Source organism: Lampris incognitus, chromosome 2 (assembly GCF_029633865.1).
Source record: "Lampris incognitus isolate fLamInc1 chromosome 2, fLamInc1.hap2, whole genome shotgun sequence".
Taxonomy (NCBI): Eukaryota; Metazoa; Chordata; class Actinopteri; order Lampriformes; family Lampridae; genus Lampris; species Lampris incognitus.
The window spans coordinates 21,014,553-21,024,574 of NC_079212.1; the positions used below are offsets into that span (position 1 = coordinate 21,014,553).

General features: G+C 41.9%; 1 protein-coding gene across 2 annotated transcripts; it reads left to right on the forward strand.

Annotated features, from left to right (window-relative positions):
• The first annotated feature begins 2,046 nt into the window (after positions 1-2,046).
• On the forward strand, positions 2,047-7,518 carry dtx3 (deltex E3 ubiquitin ligase 3). 2 transcript variants are annotated; one of them, XM_056273849.1, is made up of 4 exons: positions 2,047-2,716; positions 3,421-4,226; positions 5,217-5,434; positions 5,663-7,518. In XM_056273849.1, exons 1-4 carry the CDS (start codon positions 2,704-2,706, stop codon positions 5,736-5,738), a joined length of 1,113 nt encoding a protein of 370 aa, XP_056129824.1. In that variant the 5' UTR covers positions 2,047-2,703; the 3' UTR covers positions 5,739-7,518. The 2 variants fall into 2 exon arrangements, with proteins under 2 accessions (XP_056129824.1, XP_056129825.1); XM_056273850.1 differs by having other exon boundaries at positions 3,421-4,058.
• The last annotated feature ends 2,504 nt before the right edge of the window (positions 7,519-10,022 follow it).

Below are 10,022 nucleotides of genomic sequence, written 5' to 3' on the forward strand. Positions count from 1 at the left end.
ACAGTCTCAGTAGTCTAAACAGGCAAAAAGTATGAATAACTTTCTCAGCAGTCAGCAAAAAGACCTTGTTCTGGCAAGACTCAACTACTCTTTTTATTTGTCTGAACTGAGATGTGAGTCATACATCAATTTCTTGACTTTTAATCTTCACACTGACCAGCTCAGGTCCAAGCCCTAAGATTGGCATTCACACTGCTTTAGTGTCCTTTGGCAAGACACTGAAAAGCCACCACTTTAAGGAATATTAAGCCCCCCCCCCCCAAAAAGTTTTAAAAAAATAAACCACATTTACTATAACAAAGACACGACATCACAACAATGTGATTGGTTGGTTGCAATGATGGTCCTGGAGCAACCTTAATTATGATAGGAACAACATCAACACGGCTACATCAGCTACACCCCTGAGTTGCTATAATGATATCGTGTCATTAGAAATGTCTCGTAGACTTCGTGGTAATTCTGCTAACGATTATCTCGACTGAACTCAACTGTGATAGTTATTCTAACTTACTCATGCAAAAACCTTGATGCTTGATGTACTTTTCTCCTATGAACCTGGATGTCAAATTACCTGTGTTGAAAAACAAGCCATTCTACCTGTTTGGAAACATGCGTACGCTGTACGACTTTCGAAATACCCTCAAGTCTTCCTAAATGTTTTCTATAAGTAATACAAGTATACATATAGACATATCATGCATAATATACATCTGTAACACGTGTAAGCCACTGCAGTTTGCCAACCCCAATCCATCATATCCCCTCGCTGAAGTCATCTCCTACAGCGAGGTGTAGCTTGTTTAAAACTTGCTTGGCTTTGTCCAGCCAAATGTCAGGGGGAATGGCTAGACATATCTAGTATCAATATGCTGAGACCACACCAAGGTTTCCCATTACAAATGGCATCTATGGCTTTTGAGGGGGGAGATTTTGGGGGCTTTAGAGACTTTGGAGTTTTACAATAACTACATAAAACATTGTTACTGGACAAAAACAATCACTGTTAATAATTCAAATCATGGCCTTGTATCCACAAATTGCTGTATAGGTTGGGATCAAGGGATGAGCCAGTGACATAAAGTTAAAGGAAGTATTGCGTCAGTGGGACTGAAGATTCAGCTTGAGTTAGATATCTTCTTGAGCCAGCAACTCAAACCAGCAGCCTCTCTGGTTATGGGTTCATTCACTACTATATATAGCAACAACAACAACAAAAAAGGTTTCTTTAGACCCTCTCCCTCTACTCTGTGTGTGTGTGTGTGTGTGAGAGAGAGAGAGAGAGAGAGAGAGAGAGAGAGAGAGAGAGAGAGAGAGAGAGCGATAATAATAGTTAATAACTCTTCCTGCTGAGCTAAGACAAACTAAGTCTCTAGCGTCTTTTAAATCCCCTCTTAAAACTTTTCTTTTTATGAAAGCTTTTACAAATGTTTATTTGTTTTTTTTATTTTTACTCTTATTTGATCTTACTCTTATTCCTGCCTTGTCTTGTTTTATGTTTTTTTTGTGAAGCACTTTGTAACATTGTTTTAGAAAAGTGCTATATAAATAAAATTATTATAATTAATATTTAATAATAATAGTTCATCCATTCATCCATGATCCAAACTGCTTATCCTGCTCTCAGGGTCGCAGGTATGCTGGAGCCTATCCCAGCAGTCACTGGGCGGCAGGCGGGGAGACACCCTGGACAGGCCGCCAGGCCATCTCTCTCTCTCTCACACACACACACACACACACACTCGGGGACAAATTTAGTATGGCCGATTCACCTGCCCTACCTGTCTTTGCACTGTGGGAGGATACCACATAATAGTAATAATAATTTTTAATAATAGGTTTTTTTATTCCAATAGTCATAACTGTTAAGAGGGAGAGGATATGCTCTTGCAGGATGTATTTTTGTATATTTGACTTAAACCGTAGTATTAATCACTCCAAAGTGTGAAGTGTGATTCACAGTTAAAAATAAATAAATAAATACCGTTTTAGCCAATCGTGTTGGTCCTGTGACGAACTTCCTGGTCACATATCGTGGGTCTCCGTCGCATTATTAATAGCTGCTTTTGGTCCCAGTCAGCTCGGACATGGACGGAAATCGAAGTCGGAGACGTGTGGAGGAATTGACGGAGTACACGATCCGTGTCGGATGAGCTGTCAGCTGTGCAGCAGCCGGCGGCGTGCTCGACGAGAGAGAAGTGTGAAGCTTTCAGACTCTACGCCTGTTAGCCCAAGGACGTAACGAGCAAGGCAAAAACAGACGAGCCAGAGACCCGAGGTGCTTCACAAGGGAACCGATGGCTTGTTTGCCACGACCAGGATAGGGGACCCCCCCCCCCCAAAAAAAGAAAAAGGCAAGCGATATAGACACTGAACGCGACTGGATATCATGTCTTGACTACAAAAGACCGCTTATCCGCAGATAAACTGCAGCAGGCGGGAGAGGCCTCTTCCTGTATGGAGGAGGGTGCTCTTTATTTAATCCAGACATAAACCTCACTCAACAACGTCGAGTGAAGGGGGGGGGGTAATCCGAAATATCAAGAGGAGACGTTAAAATCATCGCCGAAATCGTCAGCACTTGTTGGAAATCGGGTCATTTTCGCCTCCTTTTTGGCAATGGCTCGAAAAACACGAAATGATATCGACCTGGGGTGATCAACGGGATTCAACGGGAAGCTTTATCCGCAATTGAGGAAATTTATGGGATCACAAGGTAACCTCGAGAAGTGTCCTTCTTTTCTTTGTTTCGTGTGACTGTGGTAGGGCTCTTTACACTTGGCAGGGAAGCGTTTGACCGGTTGCAGTTTCCTTTGTTTACAGTCTGCTTTTCGCCACAGCTGATCTAGGTCCCCGGCAACGCCGCGCGATACTGCCTGCTGTATGTCTGACGTGCCGCGGCCGCTGGAACTAGCTCACACGGGGATGTGCATGAACACATTAAAGCTAATACCCTGGTACACTTTACTGTAATTTACCAATGATTTGGTTTGACGTGGTCAACTACGACCTGTAGGAACACCAGTTCAGGCAGATCTGCAGTCTTTCACTTCACTCCTAGCTTTCACTTTTGGCTTAAAAAAAAACAAGGAAATGGGCGAACTCGTCCTGTAAGGGTAGGTAGTAGAAAAGCGCAAGGTAGGCGTAAACAAAACCATGTTTCTGTGATTATAACGGATGACGGAACCAATGACTGGCAAGACTTTATCTGAAATTAGCGTGACGGTATTATTTTCCAAAGAATGAGGCGAGTCTTTATCAAAATGTAAAAAAGTACTGCATATGCATGCATGCAAGACTCCAGGGAGAACTTCTACACATTTGAATTTGCGTTTGAGCACAAATTGTGCATAAAGAAATGCAACTGCTCACAAAGGTCTAACTGAAGCATGCTGATGTCTCTTGTGCGTTTCTGTGCAGTTTCATCTGATGAAATGAGTGTGCGTGCTGGCCAGGGTAGTGATGAGGTGCTGGTGTCACAAGCGGTGTGGGATTACCTGGCTGCAGCTGGGCGGCCCTGGCTTATTGACTTTCAGGACAAGCAGGGGATGAGTGCTGGTATCATTAGGCGAGGAGAAAGGGGGGGCTGCTGTGCTGTAAGGCTTCAGCCAGTGGAGGGCTCGCGGAGGGCTGGCGCTGCCGGGATGATGGATGGACCCATCTCCAACGAGACCCGCAAAGCCTTCATTGACTTATGCCGCTGTGCCCGCAAGGAAATGAGCAAACAGGAGGGTGGGCCCAAGAGGAAGCGGACTCTTCTGCCTTGCGTCGGAGTTCTGGAGCCGAATGGAGAGGGGAGCCTCCTTCCCCCACCACCTCCCCAGCCTCGGCGTTCCCAGAGGCAGCAGCAGAGGCTAAGGAAGCCTGCTGACGAGGAAGCCTGCATGATGCTCCATGAAACAGCCCAGAACAAGGACATGGACCCTGGCATTGGCTCCCACAACGAGGCTGAGGACAACACTTCTTGCTCTATCTGCATGGGGGATATAGTGGACAAAACAACGCTGGAGAGGTGTGGCCACTCTTTCTGTCGCTCTTGCCTGGATCAAGCCTTCAAGGTGAAGAGAGCATGTCCTGTGTGTCGGTTAGTGTATGGCCAGTTGATCGGGGATCAGCCTGCAAATGGCAGTATGATGGTAGAAAGAGACCCAGATCTGGAGCTTCCTGGCCATGAAGGCTACGGATGTATCTGCATCATCTACAGCTTCCCTCCTGGCCTGCAGGCAGTGAGTAGACCTAGGACATATGGGGAGCCAGTCATAGTGTTAGTGAGCATTTTCCACACCTTGCTATATTGTTGATCCCGAAAGGGCTCCAGACTACCACAGTTCATGTTTTAGATCCACAGTTCAAGTTCATGTTTTAGATCTTCAGTTATAGTGTGAATGCTCAAATTCATCCATAACTCCATGGATGAATTTGAGCATTCACACTATAACTTTTTTTTAGGAATATTACATAGCAGTACACCACTGTCACAATATAAAAAATAGACTATGTTAAAGATTAAACAAAATTGCCAAACATCCTAAAAACATGTTTAGGTTAGAGTGTCTTGTACTGACACACGGAGAGATTAGATTGATTGATTTATAAATGTAGTTATCTAATGGCAAATAATTGTATCAGTTTATCTCCATAATTCACATCACAATTATTTTCCATATCCCTTAAAATATAACACATCATGTACATGATTTTCTCATCACATTTCTAATTGGTTCCATTGCCAGCAAGAAAAAAAAAAGTGACACTTCCAGTTAAACAGTTGCCAGAGCAGTCTGCTTTGTGGTTTCATTTAGTGCAGTTACAAAATTCTGGTGCTTCAGTCCCCATGAAAATCTTGCTCCAGGTAGCCGCACATTAAGAGTAGCAGAGAAGAAAATATTGAAACATCTGAGGAGGGATCTCACAACACTGATCATTTCTGTCAGTTATTGGACACATCTTTTTTTTGGGGGGGGGGGTGAATCATTACAGACATCTGTTAAGAGCAAGTAGTAGTTTTTGCTCCTAAAAATTGAGAATTAAAAGATTAATCAGATTTTGGAAGAAGGATATAGCAAACTGAAGCTTTGCAGGTAGAGACCAGAAGAATCTTGATACCTTTTCTGATTTGAGGATGGATACACACTCAACGTATTATTGGCCTGACTGTTTTATAGTTTATAGCTCCTGGTAAACGTAATCTCGATTTTTTTCTTTGCTTTTAACAGCCAGAACACCCAAACCCAGGAGTGCGGTACCCAGGGACGGACCGTGTGGCCTACCTCCCAGACAGCCCCGAGGGGAACCGAGTGCTGGGCCTGCTACGGCGGGCCTTTGAACAGCGCCTTATCTTCACTATCGGTACCTCCATGACCACTGGCATGCATAATGTCATCACCTGGAATGATATTCACCACAAGACCTCGATATGGGGAGGACCCCGCTGGTATGTACTATGTGCTCTCAGTTAAAGAATAATGGTATTGAGAGTTCTGCTGGTAATGGCCTCAAAGTTTTCATGAGCTGTGCGTTGGTATCCGAGAGCGGGCGCCAGTATAGATTTAACACGTAATTCAAGTACCAAGTACATGGAAAGGCTACTAAATGGCGTCCTCAGCTAGAAGACATCATTTGAAATGACATGCTGATGGCGTTTCACTCTCACTTCTGACAGTTTCGGCTACCCGGACCCCACTTACCTGGTGCGAGTGACAGAGGAGCTCAGAGAGAAAGGGATCACGACAGACTGACGGTGTGGAAGTTGATGGACTGTTCTGGTACCTTCTAGAGCTTCGGACCGTCTCCTTGCAGCATATGTACACGACTAGGCTGCAGGTTCGGTTGTGAGACTGACCAGGCCTTAAGGCACAGCTGAAGACAAGGCCCTCAACTGACTCTAGTCTAATGCTGCAGCAGGGTCCACCTCACCACACTTAATTGTTCCCCTGTTCATTAATTTTGCTCGTGTTTTTGTCTTAACCCAGTGCTTTTGGGTGGAAGAAAAGGAGTGCAGTGCATTCTCATATGACCCAGTCCTCTACTCATCACTGTTGGCAACAGGACTGGTATCTGATGTGCTCATTTAAGAGTATCACAGTGTGTTTGCGGTACTTACACAGTATCAGGAGATCTTACATATGAAATGTTTAAGTTGAAACTCATGTTATATTAATGTTTAGTTCTGCACTGGGGAACACTTTGTTTGTTATAAGCACACACTCTTGTTTTTGTACCCCCCCACTCCAGTTATAGTACTTGGATTATGTGGCAGAATAGCCCTGCTTCAACTGAAAGAAATCATTTTTAGGTTTTTGCAATCTTAAGCACTCACAGGCACTTTGGTATGGGAGTCTGTCTCACAGTGAAGTACAGTTGGTGTGCGTTTTGCTTCCACTCCATGGAATAGTGCTCGGACAAACAGGTCTCTGCAGCCACAAGACATTAGCTTGGCACCTATAAGCTGATGTCAGCTGCTTGGAGCTCTTCCTCTGCGTTTGATCTTCCTCATCTTGCTTTACTTTTTGTTCCTATTGGAAGAATGTTATTTGGTGTGTCATTGCAACACCCTTCCTTGTATGTCTATAGACTCCCACCAAAGTTCATTGCCACAATCCAAGCCTGATATTTAATGATGTCTCCCGAGTTTTGAGACACTTGGACTCGGTTGTCAGTAGTAGTTTCCTCATTTCTAACTACCAGATTTATGACGATGTCAAACGCAAAGGGCATAAAGACCACTTAAACCAAATCAAAGGCACAAAGCTCTTTAATTTACTATGCCTCTGGCGCTGTCAGACTGGGAGATTTGCCTATTAACTTTCTCATTTAAGATGAGACAAATAATCTGACAAAGGAAAATGTTGTGGAAACAGTTATTGATTTGAATTTGAGGTGAAATTGATCTCATTTTGTTGGTGCCTTTTATTATAATGGGTTTTGATAAAATCAAGCATGACCTTAATGAATGGTAAGCAGTCTAGGCTTGTTTCAGTGTTCTTTGATAGGTCAACAGCACTGCTGTTTGTAAGTAGCTATATTATCTGGCTTTCAGTAAATATACTACACGGCCCATGGGATATGTATAATTATGTGTATTTGAATTAACTTCTCATTCATAACCATCCTGGAATTACAGAAGCTAAAAAAAAAAAAACCTCACAAATGATAATGTGTGGAAGTGCTTGGCTAAAATGCAGTAACATGCTTGATCAGTGGTAAATCGGTCATCAGTTTAATGAGGTCCATACATCAAATAACCTTTGTTTTCCATCATCTTTGTATTTTTGTTAAGGGACCAATATTCTTGGGACACAGGATTGTAGTTTACTAAAGCTACCGTGCAAACATTTCTATGCAGTATATGATTGAGACGGGGCCACAAGACTGAAGTTTGAAGGCTTGCACATTGCAAATTGATTGTTGATGAAAAGTTGGATTTTTGCTTTTCTAATTGAGTTGATTCGTACTTTGAGTCTGTTGATATTCAAAATAATGTGCTTTACAATTTAATACTTGAATAAAATGTTATGTTCTGTTTCTTGTTGTGTTTGACATTCAGTGTAAGCCAGTTTTACAAATGGTTCCTAAATTAAGTAAGTGAGCCCTTGGCTGTAGAATAGTACACTTAGGCTATTTCATGTCTTATTACTATGAGAGGCGGAGATTTTTTGAGAATGTGTCCAGAGAACATGTTCAGAGACTACTCTTGATTCCTATGCTAGATTTTCAAAAACCACACTGCGCTACCTAGTGGACAGAAAGTGTATTGCAATTCATGCAAAACAAGTAGGGCTGAAAGCTGTGAGGAGTGGGTGATCAGCATATTGTCATTATGCATGTATTAGTTATCAGTTATATTTAAAGAAACTTTCATGGTCACTTTATCAATACATTACTGAAGAGAATTTAACAGTGTCCTGACTTTCAGATGTGTTTCCTCTGCAATACACTACAAGGACACCACGAGTGAGTGGAAACTAATATGAATTTTATTCTCAACTTTACTCTCAATTCACAAGGTATAAACTACCTTGATATAGCATATGTAAGTAAAAAAAATATAGGCTAGTCAATCAAAGCTTTATTACTTTGTCATTGAATCTCAACACAAAATCCACTCATTATAGAAGGATTTGCTTTGCATGCCATCTGGTCCGAGGACAGTGGATTAACAGTTAACTGAGCCTCTTATAAATTGCCTATTAGTTTAGGTTTTGGGATAATTTCTGTTATTCTCATATAGTCTCTGGATATGTATGATATCACAACACCAATTCACAGTACTTCAACTCGAAGTGTTTATTATGTACACTAAAATTCATGTTGCTAATAGCCGGACACAAGGATTATGCACAATGTTCTTCTGCAGCCTAATGGGCTGCCCTGCAGTTTGGTTTGGGTTTTACAGGAGAAACTCTCGGCTGAGAATGCACCCTGACTTTTTCCCCATGCTGGTACTGAATATTTGTTCTGAGTGCTGGGTGGTGATTTCAGAGCACGAATAACTGTTCAAATTGGCATCCATTTCACTTGCTCTTGCCAGTTACAAATAATTCAGAAAGAAGTCTGTGGAACCGATTTGACAGTGACAGGTTCTGGCAAATATTTTTGTCTGGCACAAAAATATTCACTTGGCTGTGTGTGTGTGCGCACGCATTGATGTGTTATGTTGCGATGAGCATGGTGTGTGTGTGTGGGGGGGGGGGGAATACAAGATCCCCACTTTCATTTTCACTCAGTGACAGAGGTTGTAGGTTCACCCAGCTCTGTGCTCCGCCTCACCGTGACACCTCTCTGTGGTGAATTGGGGTACGTTTGATTCAATGACCCTGTGGGTGTTGAGACAATTCACTCACACTAAGTGTTTAAGGTTTTCTGAGCCAGACTATTTTGGATATTGTCTTATCTGTTTTTGTCCTTGGTCAGAAAGCAACAGATTGTGATGAGGCATGGACGAATGAGGCAGAGATCTTTTTTAATCGCAACTCCCGTGCCCCTTAAACCGCGCAAGCCCGGAAGTGCTCTTTTTATTTACACACCTCCAGAACCGACCAGAAGGGAAAGAGGAGGCAAGAGGCAGGGATTTCATTTGAATGGCAGCTCCTGTGTCCCATACAGAGGCGGACCTAGAGAAATACTCATGGGGTGGGTAGGGTGGCTTTGAGAATTTGAGGGTTGGCAGAAAGATATAGTATATGCTGATTTAATCGCAAACGATCACATATATCAATATTTGCTTGGAAAACCCCCAAATTGAGATATTTTAACTCAAAAACATTATTGTGGCACAATTAAAACATTGACTAGAAATATCTTAAGCTAACATTAGAAATCTTTTCTTTTTTACCAAATCTTTAGACATTTTTGGATGTTCCCAAACTAAAACTGATAAAAGGATGAGGACAAGACCAACAAAATTGAGAAACTAAAAGTTAAGGCAACCTTTAATCTCTCTGCAGCCTAAAAACTAGGCAAAAGCAGCAAAAGCCCATTAAATTATTGCACTATATAAAAAAAGCTGACTTACCTATCCACAAAATTCTTTCTTTTGCACTGTTAGACCAGCAGGGGTCATCAAACTTACGCAAAGACTGCTACAATAGGTCTGTTAAATTAGTAAATCTCATTTGTATTTGACACAGGGGTCATCAAACTTATGCAAAGACTGCTACAATAGGTCTGTTAAATTAGTAAATCTCATTTGTATTTGACAGGCAATTTTCCTATCAGCTGTCAATCATAAGTCCAACTTCAGTGCAATAGCCAAATTTATTTACAGGATTAAGCCATTCCATTTTGCTTACATTCAGTTTCCATACCTTCTATAGCAGCAATAAATCAAAAACTGGCTTCATCATTTAAGTTTTTTGTGTAAACATAGAAATTTCAACTGAAATGAAGTGGGTGGAAATGATAGGCCTGCTTTTAACATCTTAATTTTCATCAACAATGCAATAAGATTCTTTAGACCATATCATTCTGGCAAAAAATAAATTAAACAATGTACATTACACATATTCATGGCTTTCCAGAAA